Below are 23,932 nucleotides of genomic sequence, written 5' to 3'. Positions count from 1 at the left end.
AAGTATGACACAGAGGTTTTGTGAACGTGATTACAAAGCTTGGTTACAAGTTTTGAAGACATTATCTATGCAAAGTTAATGATGCCTTATCTTAAGATTTCCTACTGAAACATATATTCCAGAGATTCAACCTGCTGGGGGCTTCCTCAGGGATATTATGAGATATTATGAGAGGATATTATGCTCTCATAATATCCCTGAGGAAGCCCCCAGCGGGGTGAAACGCGTAGGATACTGACTGTTATTATATTTATTCATCGGACACTGCCTCTTATTTCATCCACCCATCGGAGAAAGAATCGCCGTGGCAACTTTAGGCACAGATGCGGACTCACTGCATCGCTTCAGCGGGTCCCGAGAAACAGTCTCCGGCTGTGAGTGAGTTCTACACCTGCAGAGTGGACCTTGAAACAGGAGCATCCGGACAAGTCAACCTGGGGAGGAAGGTAAGTGCACTACCCACCCTTCCCAGACACGAGCGCAGACTTTTTCTTGTTTTGATTTTAACAGATGACATTTCTATCTATCCAGTGACAGGCGGCTGGTATTTGGCGCTAGAGACTTCTACACCTCAGTTATAAACCTACAGCCTCCATTGGTTTAGTAATATTTATTGGTTTTGAAGTGTTTTTTTGCAACAATTTGCTAGAATACTTTATTTGTTTTGCTTTATGAACCTTTTTTGTCCAGTTTTGCTACAAATACAAATAATTACTATATACCAATTGTGTATCTCTCAGTAATATATCCCTTTTCCCTCTCCGTTGCGCTGGGGAACTATGTGTTTTTGTTTTCATCTTCCCATTAAGCCTGTATGAAACAAGCTGAGTGGGTGTCTATGGCCTCCCTTTGAAAACTTACAATTCTACAATGCTGTCTCCAACCCCGTTTGCGCATTTATATTTCTAATATGGCAATCATATGCCCCAATGCCCTCCAATATCATTAGATGTGGGCTATCACAGATAGCAAGGGTAAGTGAGGGGGCAGAAACCAACTAATCCAGTTCCTGGTGCCCCAGTTGTTAACACACAGCATTCAACACGAATGCTATATGCTGAATTTGGAAACGCTGAGCAGGGAATGCTGGGAAAATAATGGCGTGCAGAAAAGATTCAGATCACAACAAACACTACTAAATCTAGTGTAACCTGGATTTAATAAGAGCTTACATGTAAACTGCTCTGACATTCAGATAACTGAACAATACTATACTACTTCCTTCCTTTCCTAAACCAAGATGGGGAAAGTGCTAACATGTGCTAATTGAAGAGATACTCCATCCCAGAACACGGCAGCATCATGCATTATGTGCAAAACCCCAATCACGCCAAACCACTAAATGAAGCCAGCTCTCCCAACAACTGCAATCCACGCTCAGGCCCATACCTCCTTTACTTCCTTATATTCAGGAGAACTAGGCTTATTCATTTTAGGGTAAATATCTAGGGTTGTAGGAACTCTGCGAAAAAAGCAGAAAGCGGCATTAACATTGGCGGCTTGGACTGCAAATGGTTGTGCTACCTTTCTTTAATAACTGAGAGGACTTCCTGGTGTCCTGTAAACGGATTCTGGGTCCACTTTATAAATATATACTAATAAGGAGAGCTTCCCAATTTTCTCAAATGCACTAATTGCATAAAGGAACCATGGGAACAGTCATAGAAAGTGAAGCTTTTCCCATCTCTGACAACTTTTCTCTCTGTAAACGTCATAAAATAAAACATAGTTATATTTCCAAACGCAGTGAAAAACGGACTTGAGGACAACACTAGAACACGAAGAGTGGTCAGACATTTATGAATGGACAGCGCGTTGCTCCATAAATGTCCAAATTAAGGAAAATGCCAACAAATTACTCCATAGATGGTATTATGTCCCCTCTAGGCTACACGTTATATATCCACAAACAAGTGCTGATTGTTGGAGAGATTATAACCAGACAGGAACCTTCATGCATGTGTGGTGGGATTGTCCCAAGATACGCCCTTACTGGACAGCAGTCCTTACACTAGCCTCAGCAATCCTCGAAACCCCAATACCCTCTGATCCTAAGCACATATTACTACCTCTACCGCTCCCAGGCCTTCCCACGCATGCCTACAAGCTCCTCCGGCATATTATTAGTGTGTCTACTTGTCAAATAGCTGCCTCCAGGAAAAATCCCACACCCCGACACTTCTAATGGTCTGTGGTCGAGTCTGACATACCTACCAGATGTAGCACATAACCAGTATACTGAGGGGCTCCTCCGTCTCCTGCTATAAAGTTTGGTTCCCATGGGCCTCTTACCACAACCGGACCTGGAATAGGACTACCAGGTTAGACTATTCCCTTCTATTTGATGCATGAACACCCTTCTTCTCACTCCCACATTCCTCTCCAATCTTCTCTTCTCCCCCTCCTATAATCCTGTGCTATATCCCTTCTTCTGCACTGACTTCTAACCCCCCCACACACTGTTTGTAATGTTAAAAACATCTTTCTGGTACTAATTTAATACATAGTCACATTTCTTTTGTAAAAGCACCGTGGGAGAGTGTTGCACACTATATATGTGCATATACTATGTCTCTAATGTACCTCTCAAGAACCTCTGTAAGATGTTATTCATAAAAAGTATTTAAAAAAAACAAAAAAACAACATACATTTATTTAAATATTTCTCTAAAAGAAAACTCTACGTTCGCCCACAATGAACAATATAACATTCACTTGTGTAAACAAAGTAATAAAAAAAGTTATTCTAGTGTAAGTGCCAGACTGCCTAAATGACAAAATTGGTCTGATGACGAAGAGACAATAACTTACTGAATATATGGAGGTTCACAGAAACATTGTCACCAACTTGCTATGTAAATTTTATGAAACTGTTAATAAGAGATAAACAGGACTACATACTTGTTGAACAAAGTTCAGCTATTATAGTGAGACTAGCAAAGAAAAAGTTGGATCGGATCTTCCAATGTAGCAAGGGTACAACGTGTCTGAGTCTACAAGACGTCTGATAACAGGCATTGTAAGCTAGTGAGTGATGAGACAATGCAAGGTTAATAATTGTGTTCTATTCTTCCTTCCTTTTGCATTACTACTTGTTATCCTTCTGAGGATCAATTAATGTAGGAACAGCATGACAATATAAGTCGTCGGACTTAAGCGATGGCTCCAGCTGATTATTAAATTATCCCCGAGAGACACACTGTGAAGATAACATATTGGCAGTATGAGCCACAAGGCACTCTGCTGAGTTCTGCTGGTGGAATAATTAACAGTCAATGCTCTCCTGCTATGAACGTCCACGTTAGAGAGACAGGCTCATGAAGCGATGCCACATGAGAGTAACGTCATGTGACCTTTCATTCTCAACACTAGTTTTTAAGTAATAATGTGCAAAATTTAACACAAAGGTGAACGGTCCACACAGCTTAAAAATCTTCACACCTCTTTAGCAGCAGCCACAACATATCATTTGGGCATAAAGTCAATGGAGAAAGTAGGAACATTTGTTAATAGAAGCCAGTCTAGATTTTACACAGGAACTGTGCATACGTGAAAACACCTGCTTAAGCCTCTCCATTATCCCACATTAATAGAAATATTAATTATGCCTGAATAATGTGGCAGTTATATTCGATTTCACTTTGTAAGCCTCTCCCTTATCTTGTATTAATAGAAGTGTTAGATATATTAATTATACCTGCATAATGTGGGTATTCTATCCAAACAAATAACATCCAGTAAACACCTGCATTATTAATTAACTGTACTTTACTGAATTTATATGAGGTCTACATAACTAATCACTGTGATCAATGAGTACAGATATCCACATAACGGTACTACGTAGTTGTTGTGAATGTAATTAGTATGATGGTTTTAAAAAGCAGAATTATTTATTGCTGCACAGAAGAAACTTAAGCTGCAAGTGAGGAAATACAAACTGGTCCGGATTTCACATTTTGCCCCATGTGTGCTCCTCGACCACCAGCAGAGATGAACATACAGCATCATTCCCCCTGTCTGATGCCTGACACACACTCTATTCCAGAAATGCATTTCCCTATTGGGGAATTAGCACTAGTATAATGTATCTTACCTCCGGTTGGTCCGAGATGTTCAAGATGAGCGCCCATAAGTCGGCCCGGAGTGCTGTTGGACATCCCTGCCGCACATACTGTTGAGCGGCTGCACTTTCGTGTTCTGCTAGAACTGGATATAACAGACATTACACATTATGGAAACAATATACTATACAGAGATTGTAATGAAACAAGAGGAATGTCTACATTCTGCTTACACATAAACTTATTGGACACCCTTTAGTCAGGCTTTTGTACCCACAGAGACTGCAATGACTAAACCTCTCAACAAAATTCTCAATCTCACTGATCTCTTTGCTACTTTTGTCCCAGTTAAACACGCACTTCTAACACAAATACTACATTATCTAGGTCTTGAGAACATTGTCCAGTCCTGGTTCTCATCTCTTCAAACCCATCCTTCAGTGTTCTTTTCTTTAGCTCCACCTCCTCTCAGCTTGCTCTATCAGTTGGAGTGCCACAAAGCTCAGTCCTTGATCATCTCCTCTTCTTTTTATAGAAGTGATACGGAAATCCAAAGGAGCTGATAATTTTTCCAAAAGAGATACAGGATACCAAAATGTATCTAGCCTGTTTGGAACTCTCGCCGTCTGTCTTGGCATGCATTACTGAATGTCTTTCAGAGTCTTGTATGTCCTCTCATCCCGTGAAACAAAATCTTTTCAACAGTCTACTGAAGCTACCTACCAGACACCTCTATATCTGTTGACATCATGACAACATACCCTAAACCTCAAGCTGTCTAGGTGTCATCCTCGACTGTCCATTGTTCCATGCATCCAATCTGTATCCAAATCCTGTTATAACTTTGTATGTAACAATCCCAGAATGCACATGCATCTCATACCGTACAAGACATTGCAAAAACATTAATTCATGCACTCATACTCTCTTGTACTGATTATTGCAATTCCCTTCTTCCTGGTCTTTCCCTGACCAGGATTTCACCCCTACAATCTATTTTGAATGAAGTAAAAAAGATAGTTGTCAGTGATTATCCTATACACTGCATATCTGTGTGTATCTAGCAAAAATCCAAGCGTCAAGGGCACCTCATTACCTGCATATAATGAGGTGCCCTTGACGCTGGGGTGCAGCGTCAAGGCCAAAATATGAACTAATATCTCATGTTTTCTTATTTTGCTAGATACACACAGATATGCAGCATATATGGGCATTTATATTGCCACGCAGCAGGTACCAGATACAATATGGGCTATATCAAGCGCGGGCTTATTGCCATGCAGCTGGTACCATACATAATATGGGATATACCGAGCGAGGGCTTATTTTGAATGAAGTAGCTAATCTAATATTCCTTGCAAAACAGTTTTCTACTGGTGATCCGCTCTGCCAGTCTCTACACTGGTTGCCCGTACTTTAGCAGATAATATAATATAGTTCTACTAACATAAAACACCACTAACAAAACTGCACCAACATATATCTCTTCCCGGTCTTCCAAATTGACCCCTACACTCTGCCCTACCCAATATACATGACTCTCAATCAAACTCATTAATTGCTCCTATGCCTGGTTACAGGACTTTTTTTAAGCTGTACCCCCTTTATGGAATTCCCTCACTCATGCATTACATTACCCTAACCTCCAAACCTTCCCTGAATAGTCACCAGTTAAAGCAAACTTCTCCAATTCACAAACCACCTTCTTAACCTTCCAAGGCTATACAACTCGACTGCCATCCTCCCACACAGCTCACTGGAATAAATAATTACATACATACACACAACATCCAGAATGAGGGAGTATTATTTCTTAATTACCCTGATCTACTTCTTACGGAGGCGCTTATTTCTTATGACTATATAAAGATGGCTACTTGAGGAAAAGGAACATACACACAACATTTTTTCCCCCAGCACACTGCTATAGCCAGCAACAGATCTGCCATTTCTACTGTAGATAAAAATGCAAAAGTCTTTGTTGCACACATTTGCAAATGTATGTTTAAGCCATCCGCCACGCCAAGGCACTTTTGCTAATAGGATGGTCCTACTCTAAACAATGAGAGTCCCTATATTTGGGCCATACATATGTGTTTTTAAATTGAGAGCTTACTTACCAAAGAGGTACCCCAGAAGCCTCCAAATAGCAATCCAATGTCAGCACTCCCCCTCAGCTACTGACACCAACATGCCTCTCAGACAAATACAAAAGTGGAAGCTGCTCAAATCAATTTATAGGCCATAACAGGTGCTTGAAAGGGTGGGGTTATCCTGCAAGGAACATACACACAACATTTTTTCCCCCAGCACACTGCTATGGCCAGCAACAGATCTGCCATTTCTACTGTAGATAAAAATGCAAAAGTATTTGCAAATGTGTGCAACAAAGACTTTTGCATTTTTATCTACAGTAGAAATGGCAGATCTGTTGCTGGCTATAGCAGTGTGCTGCGGGAAAAAATGTTGTGTGTATGTTCCTTGCAGGATAACCCCACCCTTTCAAGCACCTGTTATGGCCTATAAATTGATTTGAGCAGCTTCCACTTTTGTACTTGAGGAAAAGACCTGACTAGGTGTAGCTTTACAGCTATTCATATACAAGGAATATTATGGGGAAGGCTACCCAGACATTAAACAAATTATTGCTTTGGGTCTATAGAGGAAAAGACTATACCACAGTGGTCACGGTTATCTATAAAACTCTATTTGTACAACAATATTACTATGCATTGGATGTTGTACAGGTAGAGTTTTGCCGAAAGCTTTGTTTTAGACAGACAAATAATACAACTTTACAGTTATTTTTTATCAGAAAATGAGGTAATGATTTTATTCTTCTTCAGTACCAATTTGTGATAAATCAATCTCGCCTCTCTCTGAATGGTTGGAAGTGACTACTAAGTAAACAAACTGGCATATGGTTCTTATATTCAATAAGGAATCTTGTCTCCCCATGTCTGGAATAAGCTAACGGAGTTATTAAATCTGCTACCTGTCTGCGGCATTTCAAAGCAACTGAATTTGGGTCTGTAAACGTGTGTAATTTTAATGCAGCCTGGATCATTTATTTCCTCTCCTTTGACCTGCCTACTCTCATACTAGGCGATTTCAATATTCCCATTGATAATCCCACTGTCTCTTCTACAACTAAACTTCTTTCACTTAATTCCTCCTTTGGCCTCTTCCAGTGGACCTCATCTCCCACCCACTGTAATGGACACTCCCTTGACCTTATCTTCTCCTGCTACCACATCTCTAGCTTCACCAACTTAGCATTCCCAGAACAACCTCCTTTCCTTCAGCCATCCCCCCTGCACCTAAATCCACAAGTACACAATGACACCTAAGTACCCTTAACCGAATCCATTTCTCATCTTCACTAAAACAACTATTGTCTCATATGTCTGCATATGCAGGGTTTAACAAAACACTCACTTCAACCCTAGACAATGCAGCTCTAGCTATCACATACAGTGTCTGACCATCCAAACCCCAACCATGGCACACCAAACAGGCCCACTACCTGCAAAAGTGCTCCCGCACTGCAGAGTACAGAGTGCTACTGGAGGAAATCTCATTCCTATCAGGATTTCCTCCACTATAAATTCATCCTTTCATCTTACAGCACTGCCTTTTCAATTGCCAAACAAACAAACATTCTTCAAATCTCTAATACCCACCAAGTCCTATAACCCACAATACCTCTTTGCCACCTTCAACTCCCTTCTCTGCCCACCTGCACCTCCTCCCCCTTCCTCCCTCACAGCCCATGATTTTGCAACCTACTACAAAGAAAAAAATCAACACCATTCTACAAGATATTTCCTCATGCCAAATTCCACACACTCCACCCACTCTACCCATCTTCACCTACACTCCCCAATCCACCCTTAATTAATTCTCTCCAGTAACTGAAGATGAAGTCTCTACATTCATCTCAACATCTCACGTTACAACCTGTCAAACTCAACCCAATTCCCTCCCAACTTCTCCGCTGCATGCCCAACTCTAACTTACCTCTTCAACCTGTCTCTCTCTACTGGCACATTTCCATCCTATTGTAAACATGTGCTCATGTCACCAATTCGAAAGAAACTATCTCTCAATCCAGCCTCTCTCTACAACTAGTCCCCTATTTCTCTCCTCCCCTTTGCCTTCAAACTACTTGAGTGATTAGTGTTCCAACGCCCATCTCACTTTCTCTCCTCCCACTCTATTCTCGACTCTCTGCAATCAGGCTTCCGTTCCCAACATTACACTGAAACTGCTCTTACAAAAGTGATCTATCAAAGTTGATCACCCACTTCTCCTACAGACCCTTCACTACATTGGCCTTCCTGACACAGTTCTTTCCTGGTTCACTTCCTACCTATCAAACTGCTCCTTTAGCGTTTCTACCTCTGGTACATCCACCCCTCCACTACCTCTATCTGTTTGGGTCCCACAAGCCTCTGTTCTTGACCCTTTACTTTTTTCATTGTACACCTCTTCTCTTGGGGCACTAATTCAATCAATCGGCCTCCAGTACCACCTCTAAGATGATGACACCTAAATCTATATTTCTTCCCCTGACCTCTCTCCTTCCATACTATCTTGTGTAACAAACGATCTTTCAGCTCACACGGATGTCCAAACGCTACCTAAAGCTCAACATGTCCAAAAAAGAGATTATTATCGTCCCTTATGCCAGAATCACCATCTCCTCGCAAATCTCCTTCACTGTTAATAACACCACAATTTAGACAAATTTTTAGCGGAAAGGTGTATCCAGGGATACGACCGTTAATTTAAAATAAAGGATAGTAGTGGATATAGGGTAAAAATTGGATTGCAATATTGAGTCTGGGGGGATTTTCAAAATTGAAACAGATTGGCGGTTGCTTACTCTGGATTAATTTCAAATATAAGTGCAGGATCGCAGGAGATCCAAAATAGGTTGAACTTGATGGACTGGTGTCTTTTTTCAACCTCATCAACTATGTTACTATGTTACTATGTTAATTTCCTCCCAAGCCTGCTGCACTTGACTCCACCCTCTGCTTTACTCTTCACATCCAGACTCTCTCCCAGTACCTTCTATTCCACCTTAAAACATTGGCAGAATACCTCCTTTTCTTAGTCAACATGCTACCAAAACTGTTGTCTGTTTTCTCATCATCTCCCATCTTGACTACTGCAACCATCTACTATCTGCAATTCCCGACACCCATATATCCACACTTCAATCCGCCCTAAATCCTGCTGGAAGACTGATTTTCCTCTCTCACTGCTCCACATCTGCTGCACCACTTTACAAATCACTACACTGGCTCCCTCTGTCCTCCAGAATCAAATTCAAATTACTCACCCTTACCTACAAAGCCCTCAACAACACCACCCATTCATACATTTTAAATCTCATAACAAAATCTCCCTCCCTCTTAGATTTACCTCTGACCTGCACCTTGTTTAGTCTCTAATAATAATACACAAGAACACGGCCCAGCTGCACATGCCACAAGTGACGTCATAAAAATCCTGCCCAATTTCCAGGACAGAGAGGCTGGAGGGTGCCCCCCCCCCCCCCCCCCGCACGCCCACCTGCCACCAAGAGGCTCCCAGACACCAACTGAAAAAAGTTGGTAAGTATGCTTTATTGTATTTAATAAAAAGAGCTACTTATAGCGGTGTCTCTCCTTGGAAACAGATAATGGACTGCAATAGTCTGACCCTTTATTTTGGCCATTAACACTTTAGTTGTGGAGGCAAATTTTTTAATTAAAAATCAAGTGGTCAGCAGGTACTATTGCAGATCATGCAGTACAGTGTAAGTATATGCCTATAAAGCAGCATATTCCTGATTCAGCTAGCAGGGCGGGCATCTGAATACACCTTCTGTATGAGCAGATCTCAGCAACCATGTCCAAAATCTAGATGCCAGTTTTAAAAGTTATAAACTACAGTGTATTGATCTGTACCTGGGATCGGGTAAACTATGCTCTGCTGTATTTGGTGTATACATCTAAATCATATCTAGTACCTAGTATATGCTGAGACAAGTAAACAAGTTAAACATAGCTAGAGTTAATATATGCAGTGCCATACCTGTTATTATGCTTAATATGGAGAGCCACATCTGTGCCAAGTCTAATATACATAACAATATCTGGTTCCAAGCCTAATATGCAGTGTCATATATGGTGCCAGGTCTAATATACATAACAATATCTGGTTCCAAGCCTAATATGCAGAGTCACATCTGGTGCCAAGTATAGATAAGTATCTCTATCTGCCTCTATCAGGCTCTCTCCCCTCCTCCTTACAGTGTACTCTTATTCTCTTGTACGAGTTCTAGTTTCTGTTCTGAATTGAACTCTGGAAAGTTGAATTCAGTGCACGACAGAAACAGCTATCAGCCAGTGAACGAACAGGTTGTTAGCTGTTCAGGAGAGAGCAGAAGAGGGAGTCAGAACATCAATACATTTGTTTTAATTTGCCAAGGGCTTGGAGTCATGGTTTAACACCTTCACACTCTTTCCAAAACATAGAGTCTGCCTTAATCTATGCCTACACCCTAAAGGTAAAGTTTAAAAATTGCAGTTCATACACTTCCCGAAATTCCAGCAAAGTAAAAACCCTCTGGCAGTGCCGTCTGTACCAGTGTAAACATATATAAAAATATGATTTGTTGACGTCTACCATTCTAACTTGTGACTTTATTTTTGGATACATCATCATTTATTTATATAGCGCCAGCAAATTCCGTAGCGCTTTACAATTGGGAACAAACATTAATAAAACAATACTGGGTAATACATACAGAAAGAGAGGTAAAAGAACCCTGGTCGCAAGTTTACAATCTATGGGATTGGAAGTTACCCCTAGGGCACCACTAATTTGAACTGCTTCTTAGGCAGACACATTACAAATGGAGTTATTATGAAAAGAATCAATTCTATTAAGCTAAAGCAATCATTTTGATAGTAAGTTTAACAGGATTTTTATCATGTACATCAGTGATGGGGCATACGCGTCCCTCAGCTTCTTTCTGTTTTTTTATTGAGCTTGTGTGCGCTTATATAAGTTATTACAGATAGGTGCCCTTTTCTTTGATTAAATACATTGTTTTAACTTATTAGTGAGATTAAGGGCAATGTACGGCCCTTTCAAAGGTTAGAAAGCCACCAAATGCGGCTCTTGAAGTGTATCAGGTTGCCTATCACTGATCTACATCATGAAAGTGTCACACTATTTAGTGAAGCCATTAAGCCTAGCAATGTGGGAGTCTTTGTTTTAGTATGATGGTGATGTTAAACTGTACTGTCACATATATGTAAGAGCAATGTTCATTTTGACCTGGTGACTGATGCTGTTCTGAGCCAGGCACTAAGTTTTATACTGAAGCTGACACCATAAAACCTCTATGATGTACGTAGGTGACATGGTCAGTCTAGTCATAGCTGGCAAGTCTCAAGGGGAAATTAAATTTCTGCAGACCTGAATTAAATGATATACGCTAACTATGCAGGTGCATAGAGCATCACAGTTCAGCATCGAGATGATTTTATGTTACATTTATTCATTCTTTTCCTTTTGTTTATTTCAACTTGTTTTTTACTTACCATCTATTTTTCCCAGTACAGACAATGGAGCAAAAGGTGTTGAATGATGAGCGCACAATTAATGATTTACAGTGTGCTTAACTTAAATCAGATGAAAGATGAAATTGTGTTTGGGGAAAGGACAAAGGGACAATATCTATATTAATGAATGAAACAGGTTCCTTGTATGTGACTGGATAGAGTGCTAGAGGAATCGGAAGGGGCATGGGCACAGGTGAGGAACCAGACCCCAGGTTATGTCAAATGAAGAGCAGGGTACAGAGAGGAAACTACAAATATACTCAGATAAGTACATAATTCATCATTTAAGTACACGTTTAACTAATCATATACTGGTGAGTCCAAAAAATACTGTAGTACCTGTGTTCTCATCTTGCACATTCCATCCCTGTCCACAAGTTGATACTGGCTAGAGATTAAATAAGGAGTTGTAGATTTTGTATTTTTCCTTCTCTTTCCTAAAAATTGTCTATTTGTTTTTCCCCTGAATTTTGTGGACTGCAAGGTCACATTAAAGGTTGAAAAAAGTCTGATATGATTAAGCTTGACTTCAGGTTGTACATCGCAAACACCTGTCATTTTAATAAGGGTGTATACAGATACTGTATCCACTGTGTGTTATTTAAAAAATGGTTCTCGTACTATCACAGTAATGTGTGTTATCAGTATATAAATCATTGTTTCAAAAATGGTTCTTGTACTATCGCAGTAATGTGTGTTATCAGTATATGGTTCTCGTACTATCGCAGTAATGTGTGTTATCAGTATGTGATTCTTGTACTATCGCAGTAATGTGTGTTATCAGTATGTGATTCTTGTACTATCGCAGTAATGTGTGTTATCAGTATGTGATTCTTGTACTATCGCAGTAATGTGTGTTATCAGTATGTGATTCTTGTACTATCGCAGTAATGTGTGTTATCAGTATGTGATTCTTGTACTATCGCAGTAATGTGTGTTATCAGTATATAAATGCCTGTGCGATGAATGGTTCATCTACTACAGAAGCAGTGCGTGTGCAGGCGTAGGTGGGTGCGCACTGTAAAGCTCTGCCCTGGGAGCCAGTTTGTCTGGAAACTGACCTGACTACTGTAATGAAAATGTCACTTAAGACGACATATTGCTGATGCAAAAAATGGCTAGGAAGCAGTTTAATGTCTGACAACATTGTGACATTATATGAAAAGATGATATGAGGAGTAATGACAGCAATTAGAAGATTAACTCAAAATTTTGCAGAGAGCAAAATAAAATTAAGCTTCTCTCCAAGAAATGTGCATTAGGTTCACAACTTCAAAAGAGAACATCATTTGACTGATCCCTTAATTGTCTTGCAGTGCTGTGTTCTGTTCACTTTGGTGGATTTTTTTTTTGAGCTATAATACGTACTGTATCTGCTCACTAAAGGTGGCAAATTAATTAACGCTTGTAAAAGTAAAAGTAATATGCGTGAGATATTTATAAAAGACAAAATACATTACATACCTTTTTTCCCAATACGGAAGTGCTCATTTTCAAACAATTCTTAAAAAAAAAAAAGAAGAACAGTCAAAACATAAGCTTTCATAATTTGCATAAAGTTATGGTTGTCACATTCTGACAAATGTTTCCCATACTTGTGTTCTCTGAAAGTCACCTGTCGCCTACACACAGTGGTATCAGGTATTTTGTGGGATTGACAATATTCATGAGAATACAAAACTAAAAAAGAGATACTGGCGCTGATTGATATGTAAGAAATAATTAGAGTGGGGGCCAGACCGCAGCTTTGAAGGATTGGTTAGATCCTAAAAATGTACAAAAGACCAGAGAAAATACACAGCGCTGAAACTAGCAGACACTCCAATATTAGGATACGTGAAAGAAATTGGTATGTAAAAACATTTCTTAACACACAATATCATAAAAAATTGCACATAATATCATATAATGATGTCTGAGACTTCACAATAATAAAAAATCATCCTATCATCAGTGCACCGATATGTCAATAAAAGAGACAGAGACGTTTATCTGATTGATCACTTGCGTGGTCGAGTAGAGAATTTCATACACCTTCCTTCAGAGTGCATAGGCTAATAAATAACCTCTATGAAAAAACGGAGCCAAACTGTTATTCTGTATCACAATCTCATATACATAGTCTTATAGTTGGTATAAATTGATACATCCGTATTGCATAAAAGAAAAAATGGGTATATGTATATATGTGCACATATAAGAACAAAATCAGTTTAGTTGTTGTAATACATGGCCTCCAATAGATTTGTTTTATAGAAAATGTGAAGTCTCAGACATCATTATATGATGTTATGAGAAATTGTTTATGATATTGTGCATTAAAATGACATGTACCTGGAGGTACTGGAGTAGAGTCATCCACGCCCAGCTGGCCTGTATTTAGGCTAAGTTCTCCAAAAAACTCTCTCTGTGAAAAAGAAACCGTGTTTTATTATTGGTTTATTCAATAATGTAGAAATAATGCAATAAAACACTTCTTAATATTCACCTAAATAGAAGCAGAAAAAATAAATTTAAAGTGGGACAACATTTTCCTTAAATAACATGCTGCAAAATAGCATTTTCTGGTCGTACACAGCCTGTACATTCTCCCCTTAGTCATTGGCCTTATTTAGAGTTGCACATGTTTGCGTTTTGCATGAAATGTGTTGCACAGCACATGCACACAACATGTGTCTGTATTTGCTGTTGTGGTGGAAGTGGGCTGGTATAAGGATAAGGTGATATGCCTTACCGCCACTTCTCCTACTGCTTGTACTGTAAAACCATCAAATTCGATTCACTTACAACTTCCGGATTGCCACTTATAAATTTCCATTACCAATCCATTTCATACCACCACTGCTTACAACCTTGTGCACTTCAAGAGGCAGCTCTGGGGTGTTCACATCCAAGTTCTGCCATCTCTTTGCTCTCTACACATCTATGTGCTTTATTTTAGATTGCAAGCTAGGTTGCAATACAAGGATGTTAGTCCTGTATAATGCTCCGCATAGAAACACATGACAGACTGACAAGAACTGCTGAGAACATGAAAGTAAGTAACAGTTATAGACCATACGAGTGATCAGTGTTCTCTCCAGCACCTATTTCCTGGGTGTTCCACCAAGGCTGTTTTATTTGCCTCCCCCGGCACTACAGCCAGCAGTATGTTAGACCACTGATCATCAGTCTGACCAGTCCTGGCAGGTGTGGGCAATAACCTCCAAAATCTCTCAATATTATTGCAAACTACTACACTGGCCCCATCCAACTACTTCTTAATGCCACCCGGCCATCAGCATTTTCTGGAGAGTTGCCAACGGTGGAGCACATACTCACGTCAGCATAACTTCTATATTCTGCACATAAACACAGCCAGTACGTACAGCAAAGCTGTATGTAGATATAATGTACCATAAGAATGGAACCTGTGGTTGTTCAAACATGCATTTCTTCATTATACAATCCAGATTCTTGAAGATGTTGAAGAACAGGATTGACATAGACAAAGTGTGAAACCAGATCTTATGCATACTTCTAAGTATTGTCTAGGTAGACAATAACAAGTTGATAGAGAGAATCCAAGAGAATGTAATTGATGAAATGTTGAAAGAGCACTGTGACACTGCACAACCTAAAAGTCATGACAAGATACACATATGTGGTTGTGGCTGCTGGAAGTAATAGGGGATGCTTATTAATAGGGGATGACCTCTGTGAGGAGTGGTACTGGAAAATAAGTCAATTTACAAAAAAGTTCAGGAATTTCATAATATTCAGAAGACATAGATGGTTGTACGAGGCAGCCCATTAAATGGAATGACAAAACAACATAACAAGTGACAAGGCTGGATGTTGATGACAGGAATGTGTTGTTGAAGCCAGGGTAGACTTCAAGCGGATTTAAAGATTTCAGAATTCTATATAGATGAGAGTCTTGTTCTTTATGTAAAAACCACAATTTGAAAGTTAAGGGGAAATAGTGTTAATCCAGATATATATATTTCAAGAAATAACACTTCCAATAACTGTCATAATGTAAAGAGGCTTCTCAAGAAGAACTAGTGGAATTTAATACTTTGAAACCAGAGCTTGTTCAATAAAGTTACCAGCAGTTAAAACTGGAAGAGTCATTTTAGAAGTGAATTGATTGGAGATCTGTCCAAACGACCTAGATTGGCCTCTCCAGAACTACCAAGGCTTTGTAGTTTCCCGATTTCAGGGGGCAATGGGTGAAAAAAAAAAAAAAGACAGCTCTTTGAGCCACAGTACCGGCAAAGACCAAGAGGTCACCGATCACAGCGTTCTTTTTTCAGAGACGTGAAATCATTCCCCCTGTATTGGCTCTTCTATAGGAACAACCAAAAGATATCTGGAACCTTGGTACCAACAGAGAAAGAAAGCGCTTTTCTGGTGCATTCCATTTCTTGCAACTGTGTCCTGAATCATGCTAGTTTTATTACAAAAGGTGATTAAGACAGGAAAGGATGCTGGATTATCTGGATTGCTCAGACAGACTACAAGGCAGTACAGAGGAAGAGGGGAGAGCATGTGTCAAACCACTGCCCCAAAGCTCAGAGTCTGGACCTCAGACTAGGTAATGTGTACAGCATGTTACAGAGCACTTGAGAACCAGTTGTAGGGTACTTGAGCATAGTGTTTAGCCTTCACATTTTGGAGATACTCTTTTGAAAGAGTAACATTAAAATACCAAAATGGTCCTACAGAAACTACAATGTCCAAGACCAAGATTTTTTGCAGTACAAAAACTGCAATAGGTATTCCAATGAATAAATATATTATGTATTACTCATTTATTAAATGTATTATTCATTTAATCTGTAATGCACATTGTCACCTCACCATTTACTTTTTAGAATTTGCATATATGACAAGGTATTCTGGTACAAATAAAAAAAGACGACAATTTAAAAATATCCTGGACTGAATAATATATATGCTATAGACACTACTGACAATGCAAGTAAGCTCCAGTGGAACTAATTAAGACATGTAACAACAAAGCATGCACATTGCTACTTAATTTATCAGGCAATACATTTCAATTTTTCGGAAAATAAACAAGCAACAATAGTATGAGCACACACCACTACAATCAGTGTTAAGGAGGAACGTCTAGCAGGACAATCATTTGTTAACTTTCATTGTCCTTAGACACGGGCATAAATAAATTCAGGTCTGGGCATTGGATACAACCGTATTCACAGAGCAAATCTGTTGTCGCACCTAAGGACAAATCTGCCTGTACAGTTGATTTCTCTGAATGTGACATTTTATTAGAAGTACAGCAGCATTATCCCACCCCCCATTACTCACCAGTTCTGTGATATCTTTAATTTTTAATGGAACTTGAATCAAACCAAGATGAGCTTTAAAACTTGCCTGGTCACCACTATCATAATTAGGGTTACGAAGATTAATTAACACCTGAAAAAAAAAACCAACATATAATATATATAAAATGTACACATTATCATCATAATTTGTTTTATATAGCGCCACTAATTCCACAGCGCTGTACAGAGAACTCATTCACATCACACCCTGCCCCATTGGAGCTTATAGTGTAAATTCAATAACATACACACACAGACAGAGAGAGAGAATAGTGTCAATTTGATAGCAGCCAATTTACCTACCAGTATGTTTTTGGAGTGTGGGAGGAAACCGGAGCACCCGGAGGAAACCCACGCAAACACGAGGAGAACATAAAAACTCCACACAGATAAGGCCATGGTCGGGAATTGAACTCATGACCCCAGCGCTGTGAGGCAGAAGTGCTAACCACTAAGTCACCATGCTGCCCACATTATGGTTTACATCTTCAGATGTGTAGTAAATATAGAATATGGATGATGATTATATGAGATAATACATTGCTGACTATAAAATATAATGATATTAGAAGTTACACAGGAGTTATGTGATCATATAAAGCACAAGGCTAGTCAAGTGTTACTATCACTTATTTATATAGCACCAACATATTCCACAGCGCTGTCTTTTACAACAATAATACACTGAGCAAGCATACACTGTGAGAGGGTCCTGGAGTGAAAGATGCAACAAGTACCATCACGAATCCTAATCCCTTCTCACTGAAGAGCTGTGGAGTACTCATTGGGAGAGCATGGAGTACTGGTCACAAGATGGGCATATGTGGCTGTACTATATGCTGAATATTTTGGGCAACATGTTGGTCACCGGGGGTTACAAAACCTGGTAGTCACCAGAGAGACGGCAAGAAAGACATGGTCGATAACTAACAAGGGTAACAAAGGCTGTATAATATTCTAGCATGGTGGGCGCGATGATAGGGCGTGAATCATAATAACCTCGGCCCATCTGCCATTTCCCTAATTTTGTCCGCTGTAACTTTACCATATGGACAATTGAGTATTTCAAATACAATAAATTGTAACAAAAGCCCTAAGTACTGTTGTGTTACATAATCCAACCACATCTATACTATAAGAATGCAGGTTGTCAGCTCCTCTATAGTGCAATAGGTATGTGCATGCCACATAAGTGTGATCAAAGGGGCAAGTGATGGGTGAAAGTTCCCAGCCAATCTAAGAAGATGAATTGGATAACATACAGAAGATAGAAGAGAACAAACCAGGTGCAACATTGTAAACGGAGAACCAGAATACATATCAAGTAAATCTCTAGCAGAGACAAAATTACTAAAGTACTGAACATAAAATGTACAGGAAACATCTACAGAAGGTAGATAAATAAGGGATTTATGGATTACAAGTAATTAGGCATGTAGAACCATTATTCATGTAGGATGTGATTTGCCAATATACATATATAATAGAGATGCTCGGGCTCGGTTTTCTGAAAACCGAACCCACCTGAATTTAGAGCATCCGAGTAGGCTCACGAGCCGGCTCGGTACTTTCGTGTGTCCTTGGATCTAAAACAAGGCAAAACGTCATTGTTGCGTTGTCGGATCTCACGGGTTTTGGATTCCATAAGTATCTCCCTCCCCAGGAGATCCAGCACATAGAAACATGGGTATCAGTGTTCTTGTCACTCTCCAGTCTCCAGTGCCATTGCTCATACAGAAACAGGAGGGGTAGCAATGTTCTTGTCCCTTGACAAAAATTGACTAGAAATGAATGTTATTGAGATTACTAATAAATGTAAGAACAAAAAAAGAGCCAAATTATGTGATCTTAGAAAAAAAAAATAGGGATCCAAAACCAAACACCAAAACCAAAACACGAAGTTAATCCAGATCCAAAACCAAAACACAGGGGTCAGTGAACATCTCTAATCCAGACCAGGGGGTAAATGTATCATACTCCGGTTTCTTCAAGTCGCCGGAAAGGGTAAAGGGAAAAGGGAAACTTGCCTTTACAAGGCAGCGCCGCTTTAAATTTTAGCTGTCGATTTCCGGCGACTTAAAGAAACCGGAGTATGATACATTTACCCCCAGGTCTGTAGGGATATGATAGCTGAAGTTACCTGGTCCTGGGTCATGTCTACTTCCAAAGCCTTTATTTCTCAGAGCTGGCAACGGAATCTTAGCAAGATATGCTTCACAAACTATATTATAGGCAGTTAGTATTGAGGAATATAATTCTTCATAATAATCTTTAAAACTTTAGTGATGTCCCACACTATCTGTTTAGAAGCTGTGCCCTGGTGACTGTTAATAAAGGATTCTATTTCTGCTTTGAAATTTTCAGCTATCTGTTGCATTATGAACCAGTGATGATGGCTAGTGGGTTATAGAATATACAGCTGAATGGTCAATACTAGGGGAGAAAGGTTAGATATATCACTCGTATTCTGAATCAAGACAGTACCTAAGGCTACATCAGATATAGAACCCTATGAGGAGTGACACGAGAATTCCCTTTTCTATGGGTGTATATGTCATCAAGCTTCAGTTAGATGAAGTCTGTCTAGTAACATTTTCTATTCAATGCACTGAACTCCTGCTCTATATCTCACAGGTCTGTCTAAGGCAGGGATCGGGAAACTTTTTTAACTTTAACCCCCCAATATATTTAGATACGCCGGCATTACCCCCTTGATTTGAAAGGAAATCATATTAATTATTGAAATTCAAGTTTTTATTGAATCTAATCTATTCAGAATTTCTTTGAAAGCTTCAAATTCAAAACTTCAGGTTTTGGAGAAATGACGTTGCTTCATTTTTGATACAAGAGCATCAATATTGGGGCATTTTGATGTCAGAGCAATTTGGATACAGTCTTCAGCATCCAATCAATTTTTCCGCTTTGTTTTTATGTTCGATAGAGTGGATAATCGTTGTTGCAAAAGGCAGCGACTTTTTGACTGCCTCCTCATGTGCAATTTTGAATGGCTTTGCAGCTGTTGACATCCAAAAATATGATGCAAATGCAATACGTGCTTCATTATTGCATCAAAGCTCAAGAAGTGCCTCTGCCAACCATTGAGGCTCTTCTGGTACAACAGCAATTTCACATTTAATCCAACTGACAGCATGTAAATCAGCAGCATTACCCACAGGAATTTTATTTTTACCCCATTTGGGGTAATTTACCCCTGTTCCCTGACCACTGGTCTAAGGTAATATTTAAGGTAACATTTATCAGGATAATTCAAATGGAGGAGTGCAGTACATATTTACTAAAATAATTATGTGCCATTAATATTGCATTCTAATATAATTGCCTTGATATTTCTAATTGCTAGCACTCTCTAACATAAATACATTATGTATAGTGATAGGCGTAGCCCGTACAGGATTGTTTATGTGGCAGAACTTTCTGCCTAATTACATTGGTCTCTTGCATCATTATTACTTCCCATTTAAATCTCCTGATATAGTTAAAACCAGGGCTCTTTGTAGATTGCAGTTTAGACCTTGGAAATTCCTGGAAACTAATGCAATGCTTCAGCTAGTCATTATTGCAACATATGTGCTTCATTAATAACCTAACATACCCAACATTTCCCATACATATTTGAAATGAATCATTAATGCCGACTGTGAGACTTGTCAACTTATTTATACACAGTGTTAACCTCCCAACCCCCTTCCATCCATGCCAGACCAACCCCCCCTCCCCAATTGCAAGACATCTAGATCCATAGCCGTGAACCTGCATATGTATGTATATATGTATATATATATATATATATATATGTATATATATATATATATATATATATATATACACACACACACACACGTTTTCAAGAAGGCGGCCATGTTTAGCGCCCTTGAAGTAGGCCTTTGATGGCAATTGCTTTACAGAATTAGGGTCTGCCAGATCCAGCCCCCCCCCCCCCCTTTAGTGGATATTTAGGCTTAAGGGTGGCCGAAGGTTGTGCAACGCTCAACAAAATAGACGCATCACATGATCCATACTCTATTTTACTGCTGGAATACGGTGGTTAAAATACTTGAGCAGTACAATTCTGAACAAACTGTACACATAGGTGAGAATGTGAATTACATAATGAGAATTAGAGAGAGAAACTCTACTGACCTCAGTGCTTTAGACTTGTAAATAAAGCAACCAGAGATAACCAGTCTCTCTTGTGATCTCCCTATTATGGTGGAGACCAGCCCAGGCTGACTAGCACTGGTTGAGGATTTAGGGGTGAGATTCACATTTTTAATTATTTATTACAGGTAGCATATCTGGTCTTACTATTCGGCTGCCTTTAGAGGATACAGTTACCTCTGCTCAAACCACAGATGTTACAGATCCTTAACTATGACTACGGATATGAATATAGTAATTTCATTTATAAAACACAGAACACATGTGCTACATGCATTTCATTAATTCAACATACATAGTGCCATCTGGTGTATGGCAAGTAATTTAAACATTACATATATTTGTGAAACACACTTGATGTTATGCTTGCCATTATAGTAGCAGCACACAGAAGAATAATGAAGTCACCCAGTATTAGAAGATAATGATGCGTGCTACATCTGTTATATATATATATAGTTGTTTGTATCTAGTGATCCCATGAAAAGTTCCTGCCCACTAGATTCCCACAACAATGAGCATGGTCTTCATGTTTTGTCTAATTTGCCAGATAGCAGAAAATGTAAACAAAAAATGTTAATAGAAAAAGCAAATGTTAAAAGGACATAAAATCTACTTATATTTTCCACTTCAACTGACTTCTACAGTATTTTACATACCTCAAGAAAATCCTTAGGTGCATAAACTGGTCTGAAATTACTCAAGTCTGGGGAAAAAAAAGAAAAAGACAATGACATAAACAAAATGACAGTCTTAACTTGTAAGCAGCAATAAGAACTTAGGACATAGCATATTTTAAGTAAACAAAGTAGCCCTTACCAGATCATATGTAAGGTAACACTGTTTATGCTACACATAGGGGGGAATTCAATTGCCGGCGATGTGGCACACAAACCTTGCACCGCGTGCATTGCTGGCACTTACGGTAGAGATATCAGATTATTTTTCCTCGCACCTGTATGGGACGGGAGGCAAAATGAGCGGAGATTTCTTTAAAATCCCTGCCGCATAGCGGCTCCGAAACATCCATAAGACACATCGCGGCTAATTGAATTCCCCCCATAACCTTCTACCCAGCAGTGCAATTTGTGTTTTATGGACAATTCTGCTACACTAAAGTGATGCATGAGTCTACAAACTAAGCTGCAAACACTTCTCAGAGAGCTTTTATTTACTTCCAGATCATTTCTATGCAAGACTCAATAAATATGATACTCGCTCATCAAAGAAAATGAGATACAGGCAGTTTGGTATGGTTAAAAAATGATGTTGCTCCACAGGACGGACAAGTTGATTGACGAATTCCATGAGATGAAATGCCAAATTACGTGGCTTAAAGCACTCTATGGGGCATATTCAATTAGCTTTCGGATTCGCGGTAACGCGCGTTACCACGAAAAGTGCGCGTTCTTGCGGGTATTACGGTACCGCATTAACGCGTTATTGTGGTAACGTGTATTACGTTTCGCGGCTGTTCCGGCGCGTTACCGCGAATCCGAAAGCTAATTGAATATGCCCCTATATGTTACTCAAGGATAAGGTTCCTTTGGGTCTAACAACTTTAGAGATGAAAACAAATCAAATATTACATCTCACACTTGGATATGAACAGAACCAGAAATATTTTATTTTTTAGCTAAATTGGTAGGTTATATTAAATGTAGTCAGTTTAGTTCTGCAGACAGAATAAACTAGGTAATTGTTCTTTATCAGACATGGCCATACCTGGTTCGTCTGTTCCCATTTCATTCCATTTATTGAATAATTCTTTCTGTTCATCAGCTGGTCTCTGTAAAACATATGCTAGTAAGTGAAATTAACCCTAAAAATGCTCAACCAATATTCAGACTATGATTTCGCTAGGAAGTAGTGACATCACTGAGGCGTGGGGGAGTTTGGCAATTGGTAGCACTTACTTTTGCGAGTTTACCTAATCACTATAGAATTTGCAGGGTGGAAAGTCCAACTTACTACCAATTTAAGACCACCCCCTTCATTCATTTTTTTTCTCTTAAAATACTGCTTGGGCTCATTTATGCCTTATATTAAGGAGATATCAGGTAGGACTTTATTACATACACCTCTTTTGTGTGTTTGAATTCGGCTAAAACATTATTTCTAAAAATGTACTTGAACAGAGATATGCAGCTGCAAGATGTAAAATGTGTCCCATGTGATACAATCTTTGCCATGTTAAACCTAGTTCTTTTGAGGAAAGAAAAAGGCGGACACACACCCCTCAATGCACCTTCCCCATCCCTTTATCTAATTTAAATAACAAATTTGTATGTAGGAGCAAAGATAGGCACACTCATGTTCATGATCTGTACTCAGGAATGCCCCTGGTCCTCCCATCTACCTCCTATCAGATAATGAAAAGTGCCCCTGAGATGTAATCATTTTGGCTCACAAATTCATGCACTTACATTGAAATTTCAGCAAAATTAAGAGTGTGAGGTTTTGCATTTTTACAATTTTGTAACTGAGCATTTCTGGATGGGAAGGATAATGCTGCACAATACAGAGAACGCAGAAAATATTATAACAATGAATATGTTTAGAATAGACAATCAGAACTCAGAACTGTGAAAGCAGAACTTTGGGAACATCAAAGGTTTGGGTACGGTTCTTCGATTGCGAAAAATCCGACACCCACGAGATCTACAAATAAAAAACGAATGTATTAAAAACCAGTATAAATATTATTAGACTTACCTGAAAACAG

At 39.2% G+C, this 23,932-nt stretch overlaps 1 protein-coding gene across 1 annotated transcript in view; it reads right to left on the bottom strand.

The window, feature by feature from the left end:
* The window catches only part of TBC1D19 (TBC1 domain family member 19), a 123,947-nt gene that overhangs the window by 58,814 nt on the left and 41,201 nt on the right, over nt 1–23,932 (bottom strand). The window contains exons 6-11 of the mRNA XM_075194760.1: nt 22,933–22,996; nt 21,867–21,913; nt 17,009–17,119; nt 14,024–14,096; nt 13,154–13,192; nt 4,097–4,209 (exon numbers count right to left, since the gene is read on the bottom strand). Coding sequence (XP_075050861.1) covers nt 4,097–4,209; nt 13,154–13,192; nt 14,024–14,096; nt 17,009–17,119; nt 21,867–21,913; nt 22,933–22,996 — 447 coding nt within the window. The remainder of the gene's footprint in view (nt 1–4,096; nt 4,210–13,153; nt 13,193–14,023; nt 14,097–17,008; nt 17,120–21,866; nt 21,914–22,932; nt 22,997–23,932) is intronic.

This window comes from Mixophyes fleayi, chromosome 1, assembly GCF_038048845.1.
Source record: "Mixophyes fleayi isolate aMixFle1 chromosome 1, aMixFle1.hap1, whole genome shotgun sequence".
Taxonomy (NCBI): Eukaryota; Metazoa; Chordata; class Amphibia; order Anura; family Limnodynastidae; genus Mixophyes; species Mixophyes fleayi.
Note: the sequence above shows the minus strand (reverse complement) of the source record. Positions and strands in the feature narration are given on the sequence as shown.